Raw genomic sequence first — 25,766 nt, 5'->3', positions numbered from 1 at the left:
GCATATTCACCACCCACCCACATTGAATGCATCGTAGATCCGTCAGCTATGGCATTGAGAGCTTGTACAACCACACAATCTCGTCTCGCTAGGTGATCGCTTACTATCTCATAAAGAAGCAAGGGGAAAGAAGTCTTGAGAAAGGTCTGCCTGCACAGAAACTCACATTCGCTCGACAAAAAGCAGCAATCAGCGATCATTACGCTAATGTATGCGCTAGAATTACCCCTTACTCTTTTTCTTTCTTTACCGAAACTACATCATCAAATAGCGCAACGCGATACAAACAAAAGAGGGTGCGGGGAGCTGTCAATCTACAGCTTTTTTGACAAAAATCAAATTGATAGAAACTGTTTGCAGTAGATACAACGAAAAAAAGGTCCTACTTGAGGAATTTACCTTGGGCAACTGCCTTTCCGTCTTCCAATGTACCTTCCCATGACAAATTCTCTTCAAAGAATTTCTTATCAGCTGCATTGTTGAATGGATCCAAAGATTTAACTTCATAACTTTCCAAATCAGGTGCAACTTCCAAGCATGGCTTATAGTCTTTTCCTCTGCAAATCACCGTTCCAGCAATTCGGCTGTTGTTGTTCTCTCCATAAACACATCCTGCTCCCATGACGTATTTACGTGATGCTTCCAAACGATCAAAGAATCCGGAAATTTGGTTGGAACTCATGAAAGTCATTGTCAATTCATCGTTGTACTTGAAGTCAAATCTCCAGATTGAGTATCCTTCTTTGTCAAAGTTCTCATAGAACCATTTCAAGAAGTCTGGGGTATCCAAGTTGGAGTATTGACGTTTGGCTTCGTCCAAGATGAATGTACTTGGTGGAAGAGAAGCACAAGGATGCTTTGGTGGTGGGGCTGCCTTGGGTGTGTCATCGTCATCTTCTTCTTCAGCTTTCTTCTTAGGAGCAGCTTTTTCTTTCTTGGGTGCTGCAGCAGCGGCGGCGGCAGGTGCAGCCTTTGGCTTTTGTTCTTTGACTGGTGGCTTGAACTTAACGTTCTCCTTGGCGAGTTCACAACCCTTGTAGACGTCCAAAACGGCAGGTTGGTGAATGATTGTGTTGTAGTAGCGGACAGTGTTGGGGTACTTGTTGCGGAACTCTGGTCCCAAAACACGCATGAATGCATGTTGCAAATCACTTGCCAATGTCAAATCGGCCAAAGTGAGACGGTGTCCGACCAAGAATGTCTTGCTCTTCAAGTAACCTTCCAAGTAGGTGAACGAACGCTCAAAGTCAGCCCAGCATCTTTGTTCAACGTTCTTGTTGTATGTTGCAGGCTCAGCAGTGGCGCGCATCAAGTTGAAGAACTTGTTGAAGATCTCTTCGTCAGCCCAAGAGATCCATTGTTCGACTTGAGCGGCGGCTTCCTTTGTGGTACCGAGCAATTTGGAGTTGTCAGAAAGTCCAGCGACTGTAAATTAGAAAGAGAGAGAGACTGGGTCAGTATTATGGTCCAATATAACTCTGTTACTCCGGGTAAGAATCAGGGCATTGTGCTAGTTGAAATCCTCGACATGGATGATTTAGACAGGGATAACTGTAAAAGTGATAATCTCATCCTTTGAAAAACGGAGTGAAGGTAACGCAAAGGGATACTTACTGTAACGAGCAATTGCACGACCTTCGATCAATTTGAAGCCATCAGATCCAGCAAAAGTAGGAATCTTTCCCATTGGCCATTGAGCCAAGTATTCTGGCTTTTTGCAATCACCATTCAAGGCTCTTGTCTCTACAAGGTCCAAAGAGCCACCGTTGATCTTGGCAGCAGCCAAAGAACGGCTAACTTTTGCGTGATGTTGAAAACCGTAAATCTTTCCAAAGGAGACCATATTGATTTGGTTTTTGATAGGATAGTATGATGGAAGAAATGTTAAATGATTATTTCTCGTTTTTTCTTTTCTTCTAATCCAACATGCACAGACTTTTGTTTGCAATACAACAACTGCGCTTATGCGTGGCAAAAATTTGACTTTCTAAACTCTTCTCTTCATCTTTTTTGAGTATAAAAACGCGAGGCGTATGGGCAGTCTTTGGAGCACAGCTGAACCAAACACGTGCTCTTTGCAGATAGGCCCATTCCCACGACCATGACCTCTTCGTCATAAGCAAGTGACTCACACAGACTTCACATCAAGAGAATCGGCCAAAATGATAAATTATGAGGGAAACGAGTTTTAGGTACATCCCATTATACAAATACGAAGCTCTATAGAAATAGCACATAATTAAGACAGCAAGAAAGCAACTAGCGGAGGGTATAATTTAGACATTGCGACTACGCTTTGCACGATCTCCGCCATCTTCTTGTGTGGTAGCGGTTGCATTCACGCCATCGTCTTCCTCTCGTAAATGCACCTTGGGATCTTTTCCAGCAAATGTCTTGTTATCATTCGCTCCCTCTGTACCTTCTACTGCCACGCCTTCAGCACCGTCCGTTCCATCAGCGAGACCGTCTTTGGCCGAAGGGTCGAGGTTAGGGTCAATCGCTTCATTGTTAGCCTCTTGGTGTTCTTCTCCTCCTTCCATGCCTTCCATTTGTTCGCCGTTCTGTTGTTGGTGTTGCTCTACTTCTCCTTCTTCATCTGTATATTGTTGTAGATGTTCTGGCTCGTCAAGTGGTTCGTCAGGAAGGCCTAATTCAGCACGCAATCTTGACAATTCCTTCTTGTGTGCTTCTAATCGTGCATTGAGATCGCCCATTGCTTGGTCCATTAACAATTTCTCCAAAGTCCACTTTTCGATATTGCTTGCTTCGTTCTCTTTCAATTCTATGATATAACGAACGGCAGAATTGATAATAGCTGTTTTATTGATACCTTTCGCATCACAGCCAGGCACCATGGCGCCCAACTCAGTGATACCATTACTAATTTGTTCACGACGTTTTCTCTCAACTTCTTTGTGTTGATCTTTACGCAGTCGTTCAGCTTCTGGTCCTGTATCACGCTTTGCACGACCTTTGCCATTTTGATCTTGTAGATCAAGACCTGTCTGAGCTGCTAAGCTTTCCATTGCAGCTATGGCAGCTTGCGTGGCATTCTCGTTGCGGTAATCGTCCGTAGTTTGATCTCCTGGAGGCTCCGTGGTTTGGGCCAAAGAGTCATCAGGATTGGTTTCATCGTATTGATGTTGGTCATGCTTGAGTTCTTCTCCTTTCTTGCCTGTTTGCTCTGCATGACCTTCTGCTTGATGCTCACCTTGGTCACCGTGCTCGACTTGTTGGTTTTCGCCATTGCCATCTTCACGATGCTCTCCTTCATCTTGATCACGCTTAAAGGAAGAGGCAAAAGAGGTGAGAGCAGAAGCAGCTTGACCTAGATGGGGAGGCAAGGCTGCCAAGATGCTAGATGCATCCACGCCTGATGTGTTGGAATAATCTCCATTTGCTCCTCCCTCGGAAGCACGAGCAGCTGCTACGATGCTTGCCAATTGTTCTTGATTCAAATTTGCAAGGATCGAGTTTACATCACGATCCATACCACCTTGAGCGGCAGCAGCTTCCATATCATCGGCTTGGCCTTGATCGATATCTGTTTGGATAGCAGGGTCGACTTCTTGTTCAGCAGTCTCAGCAGCGTTTTGCTGTTCGTGTTCTTGAGGAGGTGGTGGTGTTCCTGCCATGTTGTGATTAGGTCTATTCAGTGAAGGAAGAGAGAAGTTAGTAACAGGATGCTAAGGTGGATGCATTATTGGGAATGGCAGCCACAGAGACGACATGAAATCGATCACGGCTATGCACCACGCGACAATGTCACACTGAATGATGGGATGAGTAGCAATGCATTGAAGATTTGATCGCAATCACGTGTGTATCATTCGTGATGATGGCAATGACGATGGATTGATGGTTCTTTACTCACCTTTTCTTATCGAATTGAATCGTTCAATTTTGTCAAAGTAACACTTTTTGTCGTGTTGGTCTCCTTTCTTTGTTTAAGCTCTGGAGAATTGAAAAGGTCCTCGTGATTTGTCTTTACGCGGGAGATATACGAAGGGGGCGCGCTCTTTACACGTGAGAGGATGGATGAGGGTGGCGATGGAGTCAGGTGGTTTATTCTCATTCAGGTCACGCCGCGCAAGTGAAAAATTCATTTACACCAAAATCACAAGGAGACTGGGAATGTGCCGCTCTTCACACACCGCTTGACGGATGCAGAATTGCAAGCGCACAAATCAAATCCTCTCGGTTGAGACACGTGGCGCATACAGAATTGCGCTGTGCTTGGCTGGTTGGCAAGGTGGCCATGTTGTCTTGATGGTGGTGACGAAGATAGAGGATTTTCTTTTTCAATGGAGAGTAGCAGGAGATGGAAGCAGACTTCATCATACACCTTTAAAGCGGTGCTAAGATCATCATATCTGTCATTATCATTAATACCAATCAGCCAACCATGGTGGCCCTGGAAGTCAATTGGCTAGCTAGCCATAGGCCCATTCTCTCGTTTACGCGTGCTTAAAGGATTTCCTCCCTCTCTTTTTTTGATGCGAAGAAATAGCCTTGGAGAAAAAAAAACACACGACATGCCAATTTGGGCATTAAAACAGTCTGCAAAATTCGCGCGCCTCGTGAGGGCAGCGCCTGTAAAGCGTCGTTCCATCATCATTTCTTCTTTGATTTTCAACTCGAATTTTCTCTTACGGACTACCATATATTCCTATTTTACCAGATTCGTTCAAGATGGTGAGTATTCAACTGGAGAGCGGATCTATGGAAGGCGATGAAGGGCTTCGATCTTTGCTTTGGTAGCTTCGACTCATGAACGATGACTCTATGCAATCCAGCAAAAGAAGGATACCTTTTCGTGCATTCATTTGCAACGCTAGCCAACCTATAGACACTCTTGCTGACCCATTTCTCCCTTCTCTCTCTGCAGTCTGACACCGAAGCAGCCCATGATCAAAACTTCGAGACCGCCCATGCCGGCGCCTCTCTCACCTTCCCAATGCAATGCTCTGCTTTGCGTAAGAACGGTCACGTCGTCATCAAAGGACGTCCTTGCAAGATCGTAGACATGTCTACCTCTAAAACCGGTAAGCACGGTCACGCAAAGGTGCACTTGGTCGCCATTGATATCTTCACCGGTAAGAAGTACGAAGATATCTCTCCTTCTACCCACAACATGGACGTTCCAAACGTTCAACGTAACGAATACCAATTGGTTAACATCGATGACGGTTTCTTGAACTTGATGAGCAATGACGGTTCCAGCAAGGATGACGTCAAAGTTCCAGAAGGTGAAATTGGTGAACAAATCTCTTCTCAATTCGATGATGGTAAGGATTTGATGGTTACCATTGTTTCAGCCATGAACGAAGAACAAGCTATCTCCTTCAAGGAAGCTCCTCAAGGCAAGTAAGGGTTGTGAAAGACCTTGCTTTCGAGATGAAAGTTGTGGATAAGGTGTGGGAGGGTTATGCGTTTCTCAAATTGGATTTTCGATGTGTGGCAAGCAAACATCAAGAGTCAGATCAACAATAAAGATCTACAATGAATTTCATTCTTTTCCCCTTCTCCCAAAAAGAGGTGTATTTGTGGTCGTCAACAATCGGCTTTCTCGTTGAGTTCGTCTTTTCCTCCTACTCTTTTCATTTCCAATCACTTTCTCTCAAAACTTCATTTTTGTCATGTTCCCATTATCATTCTCATATTCAAAATTATCGCATGGGTATCATTGCAAGTACTGTTCTTTCGTCTTGTGTGAATGCGTGTGTGCGTTTGGTCGGCATTTGCTTAATTTAGTGCAGAGTGTGATATCGTCGCCTTGATCGACTTGAGATCGAAGCCTTATGTGCCCTGCAAGCCGAGTATTCATACTTTTAAGTATGCGATAATCAGTAAATGCGCAGATCACAAGATACCGTGAATGAACGAATAAGGGTCAGATCAAGTACTTTTACGAGAATGAGCTTTGTTTGTGCCATGAAGCTTTGCTTCGTACGTTTGACCAACGCATTCGAGCTTTGATATCAGAGAATCTTGTGACGTTAACAGAATATTTCACAAAGAGATTTCCATGATTTTTTTAATTTTCTATTCCAGGTAGTCCAGCCTGTTTGTTGGGATATGATCAGTATCTTTAAAGTGACTTTTGTGATCTTTCGAATGATCTACTTCGTCGTATTGTTTGTACGTGAATGCTTTTGTTCATAAAGTATGATGCTTGCCTCTTTGCGATATGCAATAGATTCACCATCACTTTAAGTGCAACATTCCCGCCTCCTTGAATATTTGAGGAGTGTGATTTGTTTAAGATGTTTGATGAAGATATTAAAGATTCCTAAAGATGCGGTCTTTTCCTCATTCAACCTCAACTTATCCGATTTGCGATGAGATCGTATTCTATCTCGCAATGTGAATATTCATTCAGCACGTGCTATTTCCATTTTCACTTTTGACAATCTTCCAACATGGAAAGCCGGGGTAAAATCAAGATTCCCGACACGATTGTTCTCGGCATGCTTCATGTTGTTGCATACCGATATGCTAATCTAAGCATGCCGATGGACATCCGTCAATTCAATTAAAACTCGGAATGCTCGGTAACGAAAAACAGATTAATTATCCGAGAATCCGTTTAGCGTTTTGCATTATTTCCACGGAAGTCTGCATTTCCATGGAATTGATAAAAAACGATTGAGATCTGTTCTTCAGTGCAGCAGCAACAGCAACAGGAAATTAATTCCAATTAATACCGATAAAAAGAGAAGGAAGCCGCCATTCTATTCAGGAACATCAACAGACATGATTCTATGCATACGTCGTCGTCGGATTGAACGGGCTCCCTTACGTCCGAATGAAAGAAAGGGGATTGTGTATTTGTTCGGTAGGGTACACACACGTCAAACATTACCTCGTGGTCTTTGCATGTAAAGGAAGTCACCGAACATGGCTTTTGAAATGATCGATACACGTGTACCTATCCCCCACCTTGTGTGTGATCACGCCATTTCCCTTTCTTTTTTTCTCTTATCTGCGCTGCATAGCGTGCGCACTTTTCGGCAGCCTTTGGGAATTTAATTTGAAACGCAGCCTGCGCATCACTCCGTCAATGTAAGCAAGCAGATCAGGAACGCAGCAGCTGATTGTACAAATTGCCTTGTCAATCGTCGGCAGAATGCTACAATCAGTATACCTGCATACGTTTTGAAAATTGTATTCAAATGCAATTGCGGATAAGGTGAAAAGCCATTGCATTGGTATGTATGATAAGCCATATTGGGAAAGTGATCACACTGAAAAAAAAAGTATTCTTCGCTTGATAGCGAATTGACCGACGTAATGTCAAAAAAGAAGCAGTCAAAAAACGGTGACTTGAAATTGACACGGCGCCGAATTGAATTGAAATCAAATCAAAGACAACTGAAACAAGTCTAATTCGGGTCAGAATAGCGTATTGAACTTAAATAAAAACGTACACGCTAATCAGAATGAAAGCGGGGGAATAACACTTTATCCGCAAAGACGTTGTCCTACTCTCAAAACGCTGAGCTAAAGAGGCGCGCGCGCACACACTCATGCTGAGCACCTTTTTTAAACGAAGGCGTTCCTGCTAAATTCTTGAATTTATTCGGTGCCTTGACCTTTTGCCAAAGTGACGAACGCATATCTCTCTATCTCCGGACTTCCATGACAGGTTATGCATATACGGCAAAAACGTCATTTGTGTATCTTGCGCGAGAATGATATAATCTTCTGGGTACAATCTCGAGGAATTTCATTTCCGACTTTATGTGAAACTTGATTAGCTTATTGAACAATAAGATTGTTGTTGTTCTTGTTCGGCATTGAGGAGATCACAAGGTTCGGACTATACACTAAACCAGTCATTTTGCGGCTCCGCGTGGGTAAAGAGATCTGAACCTATTTAATCTTTTTACGCTATCTTTTCACCCTTTTTTCCCCCACTTACATACACTTCATTCATCCTATCTGAATCCGAATCTTTTTACGCCGATTTCATGATCGGTCCCTTGTTCTCTCCCCCCATCCTAATCTTTCGAAGGGAAAGAGGAGTATGCTCTTTGACCTGCGCAGCGCCTCGGGTTGGTTAGTGAAAGAAGGAAGCATTGAATTAGTGCGGAATGAGAGTACAGTAGCCTAATCCCACACCATTCACATTTCAAACCAAACACTGACAAACCGCATTACATGCGGAATCCACCGCAACACTGCATCCACACGCAGAGCATGCACATTATCGCCCATTGCGCCACCCCATCAGACACAAATGCAATTTTTGACTGTTGATTTACTTGATTTCGGTATTCTATCTGCTTGTTCCTACATTGAATGAAATGATAAAGTGCATTTCAAAACGTGTGTGTCAGTTTATCTTTTTCGCTTCCCTTTTGGCGTAGATTTTGAAAAACAAGATTTATCGGACTAGTGCTGTTGTTATGGATGTGATTCTGTTCTGTCTTACTGTTGTTTTTTACCCCGAATGGCCGAGCAAAATGATCTGACAGATTGATACACACAATATAAAAGCACACGACGAACATCTGTTTTGGGTTCACAAGTAAGCCACCTTTTTAACAACAACATCCTCGCCATCATGGTTCGCAAATTATCATTCGATGGTCAATCAAATGACATTTATACTTCATCAAAAGAACAATCAAACACACGATCAGAAGCACAAAAAGAACGTGTTTCGACTGCATGCACTTATTGTCGATATAGAAAGGTGAAATGTGATGGTGGAAAACCTTCTTGTGGTTTTTGCATTCATATGGGCCGAAACGAATGTGTTTATGCAAAAGTGAGCGAAGAAGAAAATCAACATTTACGTAGACGTAAAAGAGAATTACGTGCAAGAAGAGCAGCAGAACGTATTCGTGCCGAACAAGAACAAAGAGCAAACTCTCAAAGTCCTTCTTCGAGTGCATTCATTCTCAATAATCTCGATTCATCTTCACCACAAATACCAACAAAACGTAGACGATCATCTGTACCCAAACGATCAAGAGAAAGATCAATGGCAGGCAGCTCAGTCACTTCAACGCCCAACTTGTTTTCCAGCTCAGCACCACCACAAATCAATCAAGAATTCCCTCCCGAGATGGCTCTTTCAGGCTTGCCTGCTGAATTGACAAATACATTTTCACCCAACTTCCTCAACCTACTCACGCCTCAATCCAATGCAACTGTTCCTAACGTCAACTCGAATATCGATTTGGGCGGCAATATTGGCGGAAACAACTCATATACTTTCCCTTCAACGTCTATGGCCATGAACACTTCCGCGTTCGACGTCAACGCTCCCAATCTTGACTGGGCTTATGGTGGCTTATCATCAAGTGCACCTACTGCTTCGTCATCATCGTCAATGCTCATGGATCAAAGGCAAGAACAAGAACATTTCCATCAGCTCCATCAAGCTCAAGACGATCAAAAAGCACAAACTGCACCGCCACATTCAATCTTTGCCCTTGCTGCTTCCAACAACTCTTTTTTAGGCTCAATGACGGGCACTTTAGAAATGACAATACCCGATTTTAAAGGACCAACACTAGCAATGTCAAACTTAAGACCGTCAAATGAAGTACAAGTAAAGACTGAAGTAGAAAATAAACCTATGAATTGTTTTCGGCAGCAATCCAAGGAAGATCCACTGAATCAGGTCGGACAAAATGATCCATTGTTCACGGATATGCAAGTTGAGGTAGAAGATTTCAATATGACTTCCAGTCATAGTTCAAGCAATGTTTTAGAGCAAGACATCACAGCTGCTAAGAGACGATTTTCCAATTTGACCGAAGAAACACAAGCAATCTACAGTCTTTGGCCAACGAGTCCATTTCACCCGGATCAAAGCAAACGATCAAGCATTTATTCTCCCAATGAACCTTCAAGTATGCCCGAATTAAAGAGATTCTTATGCACAACAAATAATCCTTTTTCTTTTAATCCAGTCACACCTTTAGCAATGAGCGTTAATTCAAGCGAAAGAAATTTGTTTAATTTTACTAACTTTGCTGCTGCTACTTCACCATCTTCTTTGTAGAAAATTTGTTTTCGTACCATTTTTCTTTGTGTATGTAGTCGAATCGGTTCCGCTTTATATTTACCAATTATCAATGGAGTTTGATTTCCCTAGAAAAGGCTGTCAATTGTTTGTTGATCTTTTCGCACTTAAGAGCATTTCGATCAATTTCGGATTTAATCGCAACGAGTCATGCAATGCGGGACTTGATTGGCGGCGTAAAGAAACGCCAGCAAGTTACGCTAAAATCCGCGCGGATAAGAACGTTTTCCATCTTTCCGAGCTTTATTACCGATTTCCCGATTAAGCTTAAAGTCGCATGCATGCATGCAGGAGCACACACATAAATGATCAGAGCTAGAAAATTCATTTAACCCCCCAACTACCGTATTCCGCGCGACAATGAATTCCCGCTGCACAGCTAAAAGCTAAAGTCCACCATGGCTAGCACGTTGCGGCGCTAACTTCAAAAATCTTACGATTATGATGCTTGTATTAGTACAATTTTGTATACCCTCTACCCCTCCAATCATCACAGCCTTGTGACTCCTTCTTCAATTCGATGAAGTAGTCTGCCGATGAAGTCGTGGGGGAGAAGGGGCTTATTATTGAAAAGTGACGTAATTCGATCTTGATTGCCATGAAGGAATGCTAAATCAATCAAAAACATCCTGTCCCCGATCGAAATGGTTCCTTCTGATTCGATTGATCGAATAATATTGCGTACCTTTGTGTAAAGCAAAATGAGATCTGACCAAATTGGTAGCTTATCCTCGCACAGACAATGAGACAGTGATTGTACCATAAAAAGCTCAAGTGCGACTTCCTCTGCTTTGCTTTGCAGGTCCTCGCTCCTTTCATCAAGGGCTCGAGAGCCACCATAAATGATGTCCAGAGCATCTTTGATCATCGGCCTATCAATCGATGTCCGAATTTCAGCCGCAAGCGACTCGGATTCTTGTTGCCATGAACGAATTGTCGCAAGGGAAGTGTGAGACTTTAGTGGAACGGATAATTCCACTTGTAGGCCCTTCTGTTGCTCCAATAAGCTAGCACATCCGTGTGGATCTTGCTCATGACTTAATGAAGCCAACCGTCTCATAGCAAACATTGTTTGGGTATCCAAGAGTGTGCGTCTATGATGCTTGTTAGTCTTGACATCAATTGCTGCATGCAAATATCGATCAGATGCAATTCGGATCGTGTCAATTTGGTCCACTTCCGGTAGCACACATGGCGTTTCTCCCTGATTACTCTGTTCTCCTCCGTTGCTGTTGAGGAGGATATCAATAGGTGTGTGAGAAGTTTCGCCGCTTCGGATATCCTTCACGCTTAACAGACGTGCCTCGACAGCCAAGATCCAGAAATGTCGATAGGCTTGTAGGTAAGCTCGATTATCTTGCGCATTGATAGGATACAAAGGAAAGAATGCAATCAATAGAGCGGCTATTGCAATGTCCGACGAACCTAACGTATATCTGCCTCCACCCAAGAATAGCATCCCCATTGCCATCGTAGAAGCCATATAATTTCCATAACGCATTTGGTCCGATTTGAATAGTGTTTTACGGATCAATTTCATAATCTCTACATCCCCTGATCCTGCAGTCACAATCGCAAGGCTCGTTAAAGTTGTATCAATAGCAGAACGCAATACTTGTTGACGAACTTTGTCAAAGAATGTGATCGGCCTTACCTCTGCTTTTGATTGGATTATTGACAATTGATTCAGTAAAAACTCTTTAGCTGTGTGATCATTTGAGCCAGCAAATTTGAGACCGACGGCAAAAATTGCGCCTATACGCATATTGTACAATGCTGATTGCACACTCTCACCCACGTCTTCGTTTCTGTCTAGATCGAATTTATGAAAGAAGGGTGGCAAAGTAGATTCTAGCCACCGTTGCGTTGGTTTGATGTCATCCCACATGATCAAAGATCTGCATAGAACGCGAATTTGCAATATATCCGGTCTGATTTCGTTCAATTCAGCAATATACTCGGGCAAGGCAAGTTTTGCAGCAATATCTGCTCGATTACTTCGTAGATATATGAGTGCCAACGCGATTGACGCTGGAGTGGTAGTCAAAGAGATGTCTGGTCGCCATTCGAATGCAGAAGAGTTTTTTGAATTCTGTGAAGATGTCTTTCCATTCTTGTCCGAAGCTCTTCCACCTGACGAACATTGCTTTATCACATTTTCCAGATGAGGAACAATCTCCCGTTCAATCTCGACGCTCGTCTTGTGTTGTCTTCCTTTGCCCAAACAAATCAGTCCTAAAGCGAATCCTGCGGATAAGGAAAAGCTTTCCCTGCGAAGCATTTGATTATCATCCGTCATGACTAGATCGGTACTCAAAGCACGCAAGGCCATCCGACTTGCCCATGCATCGTAACTACCCAAAAATACAAAACCCAATCCGACCAACGCAGCACTCTGCTCAAGCATTGTAGTCTTCAAAGGCTTACTGTGTGTCGGCAAAGTGTGAATCAAATGAATACTCATCAGAGCCTTGGCCATCACATCACACGATCCAACAAAGCTGACCGCGATTCCCAGCAAAAGGCCAATTGTGGTAGTCAGATGACGATTGCTCAAGTAGTGATGAGCATGAATCTTTCCCAAGTTGCGTAATTGCCCTTGTAGTCCCAAACCAAATATGAATCCTGCATGTCGAGAATTGAAAGCGCTGCTTGTTTGACTATAGATCCAACTAGACTCAACCTGTACTTCTTCTGTTGCCAGCATCAAAGCTGCCGAAACGCCATTATGAAATTCGGGCCATTCCATTTCCGCACTTTCAGCATCAGGTTCTCGATGTGTGACGATGCAATGACACAGCATCTTGATTCGTAGACAGACCGGGGAAATCTTTAATTGTTTCGCCATTTGAATAGGTTGTGAGGAAAGCAAAAACATTGCTCGTCCTACACTTGTTGCCTTTAATCGATCAGAAACGCTCACAAAGATACGCTTTTGTTGTTCTGCCATCACTTCTTCATCCATCTGGTTGCCGGCCGTATTTGACTCAGCTGGACCTCGCGTCGCCACTGCTCTGTGAGTCTGCAAAATGTTTGAAACGTCGATCAGCCGATGATCTTTATTAAATAATTGAAAGCATATACCAGGCAGTTTGGGTGCATCTCCTCGTTGCTTCCTTGCACTCTCGGCACTATTGTTGATTTCTTTCCGTGATCTGTCGCCTTCAGCCTGTACCTTTTTCGACAATTGGAGAGCTAAGTCAGGTCTGCCAACAAGGGTATATGCCTTTTGACCCCACGAAAGAGGCGGATCAGACCTACTGACATGGCAAGCTTCCAGCAAGGGTAGTGCGATGGACAGCGGCACATTTTGTAGGAAATCTTCGTCAATGTTATTGGCCAACATTGCCTCAACCACTCTGTATGATCTTGCATCTGTGGTAGAGCACACACGACCGGACATCAGTTTGAAAAATGCGGCTGGTAACTGAAATGCTTCATATGTTGACCTTATTCTGGCTGAACGAGGTCGAAGGATGGAACTCGGCTTTGAAGTGCTTTGATTGGTCATGAAATTACGCAAGTCATCATAAATATCGAAGAGTACGGGCTCATCGTTGGCGGCAGTGTCGTTCTCTGCGTAATGGTCGACCCCGATCATTGATGACCAATACCTGATCCAGTTAGACCACTTGCATTCAATTGCGATCGATAGTATGAGATGTGCAACCCTCTCTAGATCGCTCGATATCCGTCTCGTATTCAATCGCAAGTCTTGGGCAATCATGTTGAGCATCACTGCAGCAGAGACATGATCCACATCCTTCTTCAGAGGAGCATCTTGCCACAAGTGACTGCAGTATTCTCGATCGTTGCTTGGAAAAGAAGGGAGAAGAGTGCTATACATCTGCTCTTCTTTTGAAGCAGATTGTAGCATGCGATTCCAGGCAGTCTCTTCCCTTGCCGGTGAATCATTCTCAGTCATTGCTCCTTGGATGAATATCGAACAGAACGATTGCCATAGCGCCTGTCTGGTCGTGTGCTTCTCCGTTTGCATATCCTGCGTCCTTTGTTGAACCCTACTGGCTTGTGTGGGATTTAAGTAGACATGACTTGCATCAAGTATATCTTGTATCAATTCATCACCTTGGTGAGGCGCAGATGCAACATGTGGCTGGAGAATCTGCTCGAGCAGATCTCTATCTTTGTGCACTTGGACTCCATCAATCGATTGTATCACATGTCGAATACCATCCGCCTCTTCCATTTGAATTTCAGCAACTTCCTGCCGAGGTGCATTAGAGACTGTCGGCAAGCCCAAGCCATACAAATGGGCATGTCCAGAGGACACTCGAGAACGCTCAATTATCGAAGCACCCGGTCTTTGGCCAGCATTCATCGACATCCTCATCGATTGCCCAGCAGCAAAACTGCTCCTCGACTCCAGACGCGATGTTCTTCGATGAGATGGGGTCCTTCCTCGCGTGGCAGATGAAAGTCGTGGTCTCTTCGGTAGGTCCCCATTGGCATGATTTGCGCTTTGCGGCTCATCCGTCAATGTGGGCTTGATACGGAGGGAGTAGAAATGCACTTTCTTGTCGTCGTCACTAATTGTGACAAGAACGTCGGATGCGGGTGACTTTTTCGACTTTATTTTGTGAACATTCACTATACGCTCTTCTATTGAGTTGAACAATTTTGATGATTCTTTCATCAACGTATAGGGTCGTGAGCTTGCCCTTCTCGCTCCTTCAGATGCTTCAAAGACTTGCACAGGCTTAAGTTCGTCTAGAGGTCGCCTTAGGTAGAAAAGATTCGGAAGCGGCTCATCCTGAAAGATGGCGTCCAAATCGAAGTCGCGATCAGCCTGCAAAGATCTTTCATGTCTTTTTCGATCTTCCCTCTCTGATCGCCTTTGAACAAAGATTCCGACATCTAGCACAACTACTTTCAAAACCTCAAAATCCAATCGTTTGACGTATTCTTGACCTGTATGGGGAAATTGAATGATCATTGAAGATTGCAGAAAGATGCAAAGAGCACGTTGTGAGCTCCTTCCTTTTGTCTCTTGCACATCAAACCACGCCCAGCAAGCCCATCGAACTGATTTCTCAAAGCTGAATGTTCGTATCGCTATTCCGGCTACAGACCATATCAGCCTATTGTCATTCCAGTACAGCTCAACTTCCCTTTCATTGTGATCCCTACTCTTGCCGTGCGTTGTTGTGCGTATTCCATTACACTCACCAGCGTTATACTCTGAAAGTGGGGTGTTCTTCGAGTATATGCTACCGGTGTGACCAAACGAAGCCCTTAGTTGCTTCAATTGCCATGATTCCGACTGACTGCCGGAAGGAGGAAGGAAGGCGTCCAACTGTTTCTCGAAATCATCTCGTGCACTCTGCGATTTGGACTGACCCTTTTGCGCGGTCTGGTCAACTTTGGAAGCTCTTTGGCATAGCAGCTCCCCTCTTTCGATCTCCATAGCCTTTTGGGTTGGGTGGTGGTGGAGAAAGTGTTGTTCTTGTGTTGAACGGATTTAAGCATTCAGACGCGACCGCACGCGCCGAGCGCAACGTTAAGATAAAGTGATTCCAAACAAAGTCGGACTCATAGCCGACGACACAGATGAACCATAAGGCAGCTTGGTATTGACAGAAAAACAATCGAAAATGAATCCCGATCAACTTCTTGCAATACCAACAGCAGATATCACCTCAAAAAGGACCACTCCTTGGTGAAAGTGTTGGTCTGTGTCTTGACTGCAGCCAAAAAGAGTAACGCGCGTGAGCGCAACAAAAAGATAGGATTCTCTGGAGTAGCTGGGAATCGAACCCAGGATCTCTTCCTGAAGAGTACTTTTGCAGATCTGATTGAAATGCGAAGGAAGCGCAGTAACCACTTTGCCACTACCCCGGATATATCTGAAGCCCGATAAGTTACTTATATATACTAAACGTCTCTATGACTGACCATATGAACAAGGATGGGCGGGTAGTGTAGATTATGTTAGGAAGGCTTATAGTTCATGGTAACTCTCGGAACACAAGCAGAAGACCCTTCAAGTTCATATTGTGTTAAAGCCTTTTTAGCCGTACATACATTTTCACGAGCTACCTTCCTTGTTTATGATTTCCTCCTCCTTTTGATGATCATTTCGATTCTTTATAGTTCATCTCTTGTCATTGTACCATCTACCAGTTTTGACATTCCGTATTCACGTTGTCTCCTTCTTGAATTCTATCATCCTTTACAATTTAATTTAGAGACTGAAAGAGTAGTCATCGGATTTTGCTATAGTTTCAATTAATAACATAATTCCAAAAGATGATTAATAGTCTTCGATTCAGGGCAGAAATTCAGCTGTCAACGTATTTAGCAGTATTTCATCACACTTTATCAATGCTTCATTTTCGATGATGAATCTATGACATAATTTGAATACTGTTTAAACAACCTTTCTTTCAAGAGACGGTATCTTTAGGCTAAGTTCAAAATATATAAGTATAGAAAGGAATGATCAATAGAACAGAATAATAGAGAATCGCTTGAATCTTTGCACAGGAGAAAGAAGGCCACTTAGGGTTAGGATATATATATCCTAACCCTAAGTGGGTTTTGTATTTTATCCTAACCCTAAGTAGGTTTTATACAAATACAATACAAGATCGTCATGTAGCCTTGTACCAGATACAATCCGTTTCAATAGAACAGAATAATATTTTAGATTAAAATGAAGGTTCGAAACTATAACCACGGATATCTATTCAACGCTCTTAGTGAGATCATTGTGGTAGATACAACTTCGACCGTTTGTATGTATCTTATCCGTAAACTGTCACATACTTGAGAGCATCTTTATTACCATCATCTTTGTCCTGTCTTGTCAAAATGACCGTGCCAATCTTGATAACAGTCCCTTAGGTCTGCATTACCTAACGAAGAAGTGATGCAAGAAGCTGCACAAGAAGTGCACTAAACCTGAGTACAATGGAGGAAAAATAAGCACTCCTTATGTCCTTTGATTCTTAAGCATTATGGCTGAAATGGAATTAACTTTAATGAAGCGTACAAAAAGTAGTACGCATTATAGATTGAGAAAGAAAGCTTTGAGGCAAGAATAAAATACAAATGGTTACCGAGCATGTAAATATATAAGAAAAGGGGAGAAAACCGATGATTAAAGAATGAAGCGAGACACTGCAGAATAATTGAATGAAATAATTGAATAACTTCTATCTTTAGACCGACTCCTCATCGAAACCAAGATGAAAGCCAAGATTGTCCGTTTTGGTTATTACTGGAAGTATCTTGATTTAATTGACCATGCGAGGCTAATCGTTCGTACGATCCTGTTGGACTGGAACCTGATCCAGAACTGGAATGTGTCGTACCATCTTGTGCTGAAAGAGGTGTCAATAATCCTCTATCTGCCAATGCTCCCAAAAGAGCATTTGCAAGCGAATGCGTACGTCCAGAACCACGTCTTGCTTGATTGTGAGCAGCACTAGTTCCACCTAAAGCGCCCGAATCAGATGGCCAACCGGATCGTAAATCAGAATAAGGGGGTGGACTTGGACTTCTTGTATGTGAGGCAGATGCATTCTCCCCATTATTTGACGAAAACATATATGGGAAATAGCCAGCATTGTTACTTTGTTGCCTTCTTCCTCTTACCGTTTGTGTTTGCGATGATGAGCCAGAGCGAGATGAATCCACTCCTTCTTCCTCTTCATTATTAGCAGTTCCTAATGCATCCAAAGAGTGCAAACTAATGTCCAGATGATGCGGTGTAGGAGGATTATGAGGTTCATCGTCGCTTGATGACATTGAATCCCGACGAGTCGTTTCTCCGCTGTTCCCGCGATGGTAAGATTCCGACGAGGATGTGTGATTGAGAGGTGGAAGCATTTGTCGATTTCTCCGGGCACGAGCACGTCTACTCAAAGACGATGAGGAAGAAGATGGATGCAAATCCTCTTCTGATCGTTCATTTGGTGGAGTTAGCGGTGGAGGAGGGGTGATATTCCGTGGAGGATGTAGAAGGTCATTGCCGTTCTGATTCGCATCAGAGGATCCGCCTTGTCCTGTTTCGATGAGAATACTTCCTCTTTCTTGTCCATAAGGCGGAGGTGGGGCCAAAGTGCCTACCATTGGTGCAAGTCCCCATTTCTTCACGTTGGCTTCAATGAATACAAATCCAGCTTGCCCAAGATTGACATGAACCTCAGCGGCTCCATCTGCTGCAATTGTGGGAAATAAGTTGTAGCGGTGCAAGCCGACAAAAGCGTCTTCCAGTCTTTTACCGTTTCTTGTAAAGAAGACTGTGCCTGAACGAGGTCTGAATCCAACTCCAATCACGTCTCCTTGAACGTATGCGGGCCCATACGATTGAGCGGCAAATGGATAATTGTGACATTTGAAGCCATCAGCCGAAAAGTAGCCAACGGAGAACTTACTCCAACCTGGCATCCTGAAGCTTGGATACGGTTTTGTAGCCAGACCAATAGAGATGTTTGTTGCTTCAGGCTTTGTAAAGATCTTTGTCTCCCAATAGTATACTTCATTGAGCTTTGGAAGAGGGAGATTGCTTTGCACTGAGCATCCTCCTCCCTCTTGTGGTGCCATGCCTTCGCCATCCGCTAAGAAAGAGATTTCCGTTCTTCCTGCGACATAAACACTAGGATTGATCTCGTAGTCTGGATCGAAGCTCCATGCTGATACACCTTTTTCTTGGATGCTCAAGAATTGTGACAAGGTAATCTCTGATGCTTGCGAACCGGGAGGCGAAGATAGAGACCAATCCTTTGCGCGAAGATATCCTCTTCGTGTTGCATCGTCAACAGTCTCGAGCCATCTTTCCTCTATTCCGTCCAAGCCACCGAGACCTTCCAACTCTTCTTCCCTTCCAACGTCAAGAGGTCCATCCCCATCCGTCAGGGCGATCCGCGCTCTACGGCGAACGAAGATGACCAAAATCACAAACGTAAGCAGAAGTAATAGAAGCGTGGATAGCAGGACAAGCAAAGGCAACAAAAGCGCCAATGTCTCATCTGAACTTTCTGGTGGACTAAAGATCGGAGGCGGACCGTCACCGCCTTCATTTGTGAGCATAAATGAAGTGGGACTGTGAATCCGTCCTTGATCAGAGCGTGAGCTAGTTGTAGCGCTCCCTTTGACGCTATAGGCTGGCTGGATTCGATTAGCAGCAAGACGTTGCTGGAGATGATCGACCAGAGAAGGTGGAGTGTCAGATTTCAACAGTCTAGGATGATCATTTCTCTCTGATGTGGATCCCCTAGATATATCGACATTGGTTGATCGATATTTCGAAGAAGAATCGATTGAGCTGGATCCATCGTGATGATCAGCAGGCGAAGGAGGTTTATTCCAGAGTGGCACGTCCACTGCACCTTCATTGCTCTCTACCAAACCCAGAGATTCCAACATATCGTCCAAATCGGCTGGCCAATGACTTTGAGAGCGTTGTTTTTGGTGTGTTCGTTCAATTTCCAATTCCTTATCTCTCATTCGTATTCCTTCATTGTGTATTAGCTTGTTGACACTTTTTGATTTTGAAGGAAATGGATGATGAGAATATTCCTCGATCGGTGAGACCGAAGGACCAGCATTGAAGCGTGGTTGACGTTTGACCATCTTTTCGTCAGTTTTACAGAAGGATCATTCGATTTGGCACGATTGAATGTACTTCCTTATCTGTAGTCTGGATCGATGTCTCCTTTTCTTGTGACGAAATGATTTTAAGAATGGCTGTGGCACCCAGCACTGCCTTTCCCTAATCTCTACGAAACATCAAACGAGTCTTGGTGGCGAAGGCAGGATGAGATCAAATGTCCAGTAAAGTGATCCTATACCTCCAAGTTTTTGTTAATGATTCGATTCTTGTAGTAGTAATGATGATGGTGATAATCTGGTAAAAGGATGCAATCACCGCATATATGTTCACCCTTATGCGTCCAAAACGCAAGGGCGATTACGCCGCCTTCTATACGCAGTGCACACGCACACACACGCACACACACTCACGAGGTGAACGTATGTATCGCTTTGATATGCAGGCCCAGTACGGCGTTAGAATTGGGCACTTTATCAGTCTTTCCCCTGATATCGGCGTGTTTGCATTTTCTACTTTGTGTCCATAAAAAGAAAAAACACGCCCTGTATGCAGTGAGTGCTCATAAGCAATAAAACGCCTGCACTACTGCCTTTGCGTTTATTAATAACACAGCACAGCAGCTTATTCAGCAAATAAAAAAGGGCGCTAGTAAGGGGCTGGCTTTTGCTAACAGACGATCATGGCGATCTCGTATGAGTATAGTAAGGGCAACAATCTATAATTGGCCAGATTGCTTTTGGCACTTTCTCTTATTTTATATATAACAGCTCTTATTGGTACAAATGTGACATGTTTGTGAAGAAAGTCATTGATTGCGTACTTATGCCGTTACTTTTTTCTCCGCATTTTGGTTCCATCTGAATGTCAAAAAGTGTCATTTATCAGTTTCAGGGTCGCACTCCTATTCAAACCCCACGAATAGAAAGGAAGATCGAGAAATCGTACACAGAGAGGGAGACTGATGCGATATAAGTTGATGCATGCAATATCTTAGCACTTTTACCATTTTGCATGATTTTGCAGATTGCGCCCCTTTCCCCTTTTTATATTGTTTAATCCTGGGGGGTATGCTATCAAGATCATATAACGAATATAGTTGAACACAGAGTGATGCATTCTGAATTTATCTAAAATGTGACTTCAATTTTTGTTTTATGACTTAATCCTACGGTATATATTTTTATTGATTTGTTATATTGATTAAAAAACATTTTCAAAATTCAGAAAAGACAGAGAAATACATAACATTTGAATTGAAAGATGTCTACGAGAGCTTCACACAATAAAAGAGAAAAACAGTGACTATTACTCCACGGAGCTTTGATGTTGAAGGTGCAAACCTCACCAACCTTTTCCAACGGACGCTTGCTTAGCGTTTCACAAACTTAAGCCAGTATTTTGGTACAGCAGTCAGATCTGTTTCTTATCGGGTACTTGTGCAGGCGCCAAGCGCAGGGCAGGGCCAACGGTATTCTTGTTAGACCAAAAATCAACACGAGGTACTTCAGACAATAGCGTGAATAAATGTTGGATACACTGTATCTGTATTGTAATGCTGCATATATACTATTGTTCCTGTTTGACTCCGTGACTCTGTCGATGTACATCTGGTTCGTACCGCAAAACAGTCATTATCTCCCATCAATGATTGCTAATTAATAAAACTTATTTGACACGAGAAGGCGCTTTATGAGTCCCAGTACGTGCACGTTTAATACTGGAGAAGTTTGGGCAAAGAAATTACTTGATCAATTCAAGAGGCAACATTCTTCATCAGATCAAAAACAATACCTTGCCAATCAAGATGATGATTCTCAACCCACTTTCCAATTCCAAGAAGTCAATTTTGGTCCAATTTGATTTGCCATTCTCATTTCCCTAATTTCAATGAAATGATCTTGTTCGTAGGTTTGTTCTGACAATTGCTCAGCTCTGCTCAGCACAGACACGCATGTACCCCACGCATTGTGGCTGAATCTTAGCGTATATACTGTAAATTAAGGTTGCACTACAGCACACGTCAAATCTTCCTCTCCCTTCAATCATCATCATCATCTAAAATGCCATTAAAGCACAAAATCGTAGCCTTGGTGTTTAATGATTATGAAGTGTTGGATTTGATGGGACCTTTGGGTTCAATCATTCCACGCAGTGATTATTATACAGTTGAATTCGTTAGCTTGTCAGACAATCTCAATTCATTAGACGTACAATCAACTTTGAAAAATGGCATTTTAACACCAGCAAGAATTTCAATCGACAAATTTCTAGCTCAACAAGAACACTTTGATTCAATTCTCATTCCTGGAGGCGTGGGTGTCTTACCATTAATGGCAGATCCAATGGTTTTACAAAAGATTGGAAAGTTGGTGGATCTGGCATCAAATGTTTTTACCGTTTGTACTGGCTCATTACTATTGGCTGCTACCGGTAGACTCGATGGACGTGAAGCAACTACCAATAAAGTACGCTTTGATGCACAAACACCTGGCCGTATGTATCGATCATTTTTACATCTGTTACTGTACTGATTCTCTTTCCCATCTAACCAAAACTCCTAGTCCCAAATGTACTTTGGAAGAAGAAAGCCCGTTGGGTAGAAAGTGGAAAATTTATCACCTCTTCTGGTATCACTGCCGGTATGGACGCAGCGTTTGAATTCATGGTACGAACATATGTAGTACCAGAAAATCGTACAACAGAGCCACAAGTTGTTCATCCCAAAGGTGATCTTACATGTCCACCAGGTCATAGCCGTACAAAAGCGCGGGAACATGCACATCGAACTGCTCACTTTTTAGAATATCGCTGGAACACCAACTCAGAAGATGATCCTTTCGCCTAGATGTTTTGGTGAAGATGATGTATTTTATACAGATAGTTCTAGAAGACCGTCTCTCAATACAATGAGTAGCAATACAATGACTGTAGAAATAACGACTCTAGAAAAATCCTCACTTGCAAGTGCTATAACGAGACACAACAATGAAGGAGAGTTACCAGGCAACTGTAAGACGATAATAATAGAGCTCTATTCGACAGTGCAATCACAGCTATTCCCAAAGTACTGTCATAGCCGACTTTTGACCGGTCCACCGGGATTCTTTGCTGCATCTTCGAGTGCTTGCTTGAAATCATTAGGTAGATCGACTTTTTTCAATGCTTTATAATCATAACAAACGCCAATCTCTTCTGCACTTGCTACTTCGGCTTGTTGAGCGATAGAGAACAAAGTTGTTTGAATGGTAAATCTACCTCCCTCTAGAGGTAAGATTGGTTTCCTTCCTACTAGGATTGTATCCGGATAAAGGACCGGCCTTCTAAATCGTATCGCAAGTGATGACAAAATGATTCCTACACCTTTTCCTTTCACAATATCATCATGTCGCTCTTCTCCCATTTGTTTTGAGACTAAGCTGAAGAAAAGCATTCGATTCGATTCGATGAATTTGGAAAAATGAACATTGTTCACATGTTGAAATTGATCGTGGTCTCCCCATGCAATGATTTGTGGCCATATGCTTGCTCCATGAAACCCATCTTTAATCAACCTTTCTTTTCCTTTTCCGATCAAATCTGCTATTTCCTTCTCATCTAAGTGACCCGGTCCAACTTGACTTGGCCCTGCACTTTGTTGAGCTTTCTCTTTTGCCTTTTGTGACATTTGTGATCGTGGATCTTAAGCAAAAGTCTTAATTTTCCCCGCATGCATCTTTTTTCCGGTGCATAAACTTATCTCCGACGCGTCCCATACAACAACATCATCACTACTGTCAAAAAGATAATTTGATAATCTCATTCCAAAGTGGGGTATCAGAATGTATACATATATGAAAACTTTCATCTACGACTGCCACCACCGCCACCAGCAGCAGGCTTATCTTTATTCAACAAAGATTGGAAGAAAGACGATAAAACTTCACTTTGTCTATGTTGCGGTGTTGGACTTGCACTTCCAGATCCGGCCCCCGCACCCAATGGACTTGTAGGTCTACTGCCCATCCCTCTGTCGCCAGAAGCCAACAAAGGACTTGATTTGTCCACATTGACATTCTGTCTCGTACTGATTGATGGTGCATCTCCTCTTTGCCTTGCTGGATTCGTGGGCTTTGCACTAGGCTGTACATTCTGTCGAACATTCTCATCACTCATACGCTCTTGCATTATCTTTTCCACACTTGGTAAACTCAAGCTTGAGCTTCCCATCGGTCCAACCACTCCACTTCTCTGTACTTCACCCTTTGATACTCCTGTTCGTGCATTTTGACCGCTACTCTTTGTGCGAACATCGGAATCTTGCTGTAGGGTAGCATAGTATTGTGCCAAAAAGGCTTGCTGATCGGGTTCTTTGACTCTTGTGTGCCCACTAGTACTTAAATTACCACCTCCGATCGCATTCCAATCTTCAATGATATCTTCATACAGCTTCACTGCACTACTGATCTGGCCAACGTCACTTCCAACTAGCCCTGGCAAATCTCTTCGATTGATTTCTTGCTCGGCCGCTTCTTCTGCTTCTGCCGAGCCTTGGGGCAAATTCTTGTTTCGTCGAACTTGTTCCACTTTCACATCCCACTCCCATCCATTTGCAGTACTTTCACAGTCAAAACCTTCTCGTAACGCTCGAATCTTTCCAAAACTATCCCATCCGGACGGCACGATCAAAACATCCCTCTCCACTGTCGAAGCTCTATGTCGGAAAAGGAATGCGCTCGTGGCAGAATGATGTCGATTAGAGGCAAACATGCGATGCAGCAGATATTCCCGCAAAATGTCATACGATTGCGATCTTGATTGCGCAGTGTAAAAGAGTGCTGCTCCATACTTTAGCGAAATTGTGCGTAAAACTTGCTGAATGTAATCAAGTTGTTCTTCCTTGAAATTTCTCTGCCTTTCTAATTGTGTGATCGTGTCGGCTTTTGTACATACTATCACGATAGGAACACCAAAGTTGTGACTCAAACATCCTTCTGGAAGCGGAGCTTTCTCATCATCGTCCAAACCAGTAGGATTGGAAACAGCCACTATCGCACTTGCTGTTGATGTTTCACCTACTTCCAGTTCTTCCATTTCGGGGATGGTCGTATTGCCGACAGCTTGAGGCTCAGTATAGGATCGGATATACGCCTCGATCCCCTCCTTCATTTCATCTAGAATCACACGCTCTTGAGACCATTGTCCCTGTTCGCTGGCAGACGACGATGCAGCCGCTCGTTCCACTAAATCCCTTATCACTCCAAGCCATTCCAAAAGCTGTGAAAGAAACGTCCATGGCGCTTCCCAGTCGAGCGTGATGAGAAAAAGTGAATCTCTCAATGAAGCAATCGATGGTTTCGGGTGAGTATTGACAGTAGCTCCTTTTGAGCGATCCTGATTTGTCTGCCTTTGAGACGATGAATTTGCAGATTTTACAGCACCTCCGTTGACTTTTGTGTCTTCTTTTGAGCTGGTATTAGGCAGAAAGGCAAATGGCAGTAGCGAATTGTGTGCGGGTTGTGTTGAAGAGACTTGATATACCCCAACTCTTGCAACTGTGTCCTCTCCATCATCATCGCCTACGTCAAAGTAGCCATAGCCCAAACCCAGATCAGCCGCTGCGATCCCATGCGAGCTTACCTTTTGTCCATTCGCGGCCTGTGCATTCGAGCCTTTGTGTTCATCCGACACATCAATCGTATCAGACAAGAATGAAGAAGGAGAAGATTGTGCTAGATGCGATAAAAGGGTTGACTTTCCCGTTTGCGGCTGTCCGAAAACGATTATATTTTTTACTGGAGTCGCTCTTGAACTTTGAACGCTACTCAAAATTTCTCCCCAAAGATCTTCTTCTGTTTGTTCATCAGCGGTTGAACCTTTGCCCGGCTCTTTTATCGATCCATTTGCTCTACCGTTTGGTTTACTGGTCATAGGCGTTGTGGGTATACTGTCATAACTATGACCGCCTAAGCCAGAAGCCGCAGGAGCATCTGTCGATGTTGAGGTAGATGCCATGAAGGACTCTGTTGAATAGTGTGACCTTCTCTATCAAAGTTGTGTGTGCATCAGAGGAAGACTGGTGATGGGTATGGTACGAGGTAAAAAAAGAATGACAATCGAGTGTTGGTTGTCTGGTTGATTGACTAGATTATTCACGCGTTAATGGATAAC

The 25,766-nt window shown here is 43.3% G+C and overlaps 11 protein-coding genes and 1 non-coding gene across 12 annotated transcripts; 3 read left to right on the top strand and 9 right to left on the bottom strand.

The window, feature by feature from the left end:
- Positions 1-382: 382 nt before the first annotated feature.
- FA14DRAFT_149650 (eEF1-gamma domain-containing protein) lies at positions 383-1,932 on the bottom strand (the record flags this gene model as incomplete). Its single annotated transcript, XM_025497408.1, has 2 exons — positions 1,615-1,932; positions 383-1,425 (listed from the first exon to the last, which is right to left on the bottom strand). Exons 1-2 carry the CDS (start codon positions 1,841-1,843, stop codon positions 383-385), a joined length of 1,272 nt encoding a protein of 423 aa, XP_025353202.1. The 5' UTR covers positions 1,844-1,932.
- Positions 1,933-1,996: 64 nt separating this feature from the next.
- FA14DRAFT_79205 (uncharacterized protein) lies at positions 1,997-4,116 on the bottom strand. Its single transcript, XM_025502901.1, has 2 exons — positions 3,875-4,116; positions 1,997-3,648 (listed from the first exon to the last, which is right to left on the bottom strand). The coding sequence occupies exon 2, from the start codon at positions 3,633-3,635 to the stop codon at positions 2,277-2,279; it is 1,359 nt and encodes a 452-aa protein (XP_025353201.1). The 5' UTR covers positions 3,636-3,648; positions 3,875-4,116; the 3' UTR covers positions 1,997-2,276.
- A 547-nt stretch (positions 4,117-4,663) lies between these two features.
- On the top strand, positions 4,664-5,714 carry FA14DRAFT_138035 (putative HYP2-translation initiation factor eIF5A.1). Its single transcript, XM_025497048.1, has 2 exons — positions 4,664-4,695; positions 4,889-5,714. Exons 1-2 carry the CDS (start codon positions 4,693-4,695, stop codon positions 5,369-5,371), a joined length of 486 nt encoding a protein of 161 aa, XP_025353200.1. The 5' UTR covers positions 4,664-4,692; the 3' UTR covers positions 5,372-5,714.
- A 1,222-nt stretch (positions 5,715-6,936) lies between these two features.
- On the bottom strand, positions 6,937-7,406 carry FA14DRAFT_162130 (uncharacterized protein). The gene has a single exon (XM_025499440.1). It carries the CDS (start codon positions 7,227-7,229, stop codon positions 7,053-7,055), a length of 177 nt encoding a protein of 58 aa, XP_025353199.1. The 5' UTR covers positions 7,230-7,406; the 3' UTR covers positions 6,937-7,052.
- Positions 7,407-8,569: 1,163 nt separating this feature from the next.
- Positions 8,570-10,021, top strand: FA14DRAFT_181571 (uncharacterized protein; the record flags this gene model as incomplete). The annotated part of the gene is made up of 1 exon (XM_025501108.1): positions 8,570-10,021. The coding sequence occupies one exon, from the start codon at positions 8,570-8,572 to the stop codon at positions 10,019-10,021; it is 1,452 nt and encodes a 483-aa protein (XP_025353198.1).
- Positions 10,022-10,106: 85 nt separating this feature from the next.
- FA14DRAFT_79184 (uncharacterized protein) lies at positions 10,107-10,451 on the bottom strand. Its single transcript, XM_025502899.1, has one exon. The coding sequence runs from the start codon at positions 10,368-10,370 to the stop codon at positions 10,191-10,193; it is 180 nt and encodes a 59-aa protein (XP_025353197.1). The 5' UTR covers positions 10,371-10,451; the 3' UTR covers positions 10,107-10,190.
- FA14DRAFT_79185 (uncharacterized protein) lies at positions 10,452-15,710 on the bottom strand. The gene has a single exon (XM_025502900.1). It carries the CDS (start codon positions 15,465-15,467, stop codon positions 10,533-10,535), a length of 4,935 nt encoding a protein of 1,644 aa, XP_025353196.1. The 5' UTR covers positions 15,468-15,710; the 3' UTR covers positions 10,452-10,532.
- An 86-nt stretch (positions 15,711-15,796) lies between these two features.
- Positions 15,797-15,898, bottom strand: FA14DRAFT_t35. The gene has a single exon. It is a non-coding gene; the product is annotated as a tRNA-Ala (tRNA).
- A 1,164-nt stretch (positions 15,899-17,062) lies between these two features.
- Positions 17,063-19,908, bottom strand: FA14DRAFT_162128 (SPRY-domain-containing protein). The gene has a single exon (XM_025499439.1). The coding sequence runs from the start codon at positions 19,637-19,639 to the stop codon at positions 17,237-17,239; it is 2,403 nt and encodes an 800-aa protein (XP_025353195.1). The 5' UTR covers positions 19,640-19,908; the 3' UTR covers positions 17,063-17,236.
- A 1,771-nt stretch (positions 19,909-21,679) lies between these two features.
- Positions 21,680-22,464, top strand: FA14DRAFT_157588 (DJ-1/PfpI family protein; the record flags this gene model as incomplete). Its single annotated transcript, XM_025497904.1, has 2 exons — positions 21,680-22,112; positions 22,181-22,464. The coding sequence occupies 2 exons, from the start codon at positions 21,680-21,682 to the stop codon at positions 22,462-22,464; spliced, it is 717 nt and encodes a 238-aa protein (XP_025353194.1).
- Positions 22,455-23,305, bottom strand: FA14DRAFT_79150 (uncharacterized protein). Its single transcript, XM_025502898.1, has one exon. The coding sequence runs from the start codon at positions 23,281-23,283 to the stop codon at positions 22,690-22,692; it is 594 nt and encodes a 197-aa protein (XP_025353193.1). The 5' UTR covers positions 23,284-23,305; the 3' UTR covers positions 22,455-22,689.
- Positions 23,306-23,411: 106 nt separating this feature from the next.
- FA14DRAFT_162126 (DLIC-domain-containing protein) lies at positions 23,412-25,724 on the bottom strand. The gene has a single exon (XM_025499438.1). The coding sequence runs from the start codon at positions 25,608-25,610 to the stop codon at positions 23,460-23,462; it is 2,151 nt and encodes a 716-aa protein (XP_025353192.1). The 5' UTR covers positions 25,611-25,724; the 3' UTR covers positions 23,412-23,459.
- Positions 25,725-25,766: the final 42 nt, after the last annotated feature.

Source organism: Meira miltonrushii, assembly GCF_003144205.1.
Source record: "Meira miltonrushii strain MCA 3882 unplaced genomic scaffold FA14scaffold_4, whole genome shotgun sequence".
Taxonomy (NCBI): domain Eukaryota; kingdom Fungi; phylum Basidiomycota; class Exobasidiomycetes; order Exobasidiales; family Brachybasidiaceae; genus Meira; species Meira miltonrushii.
This window is presented reverse-complemented; position numbering and strand designations above follow the sequence as displayed.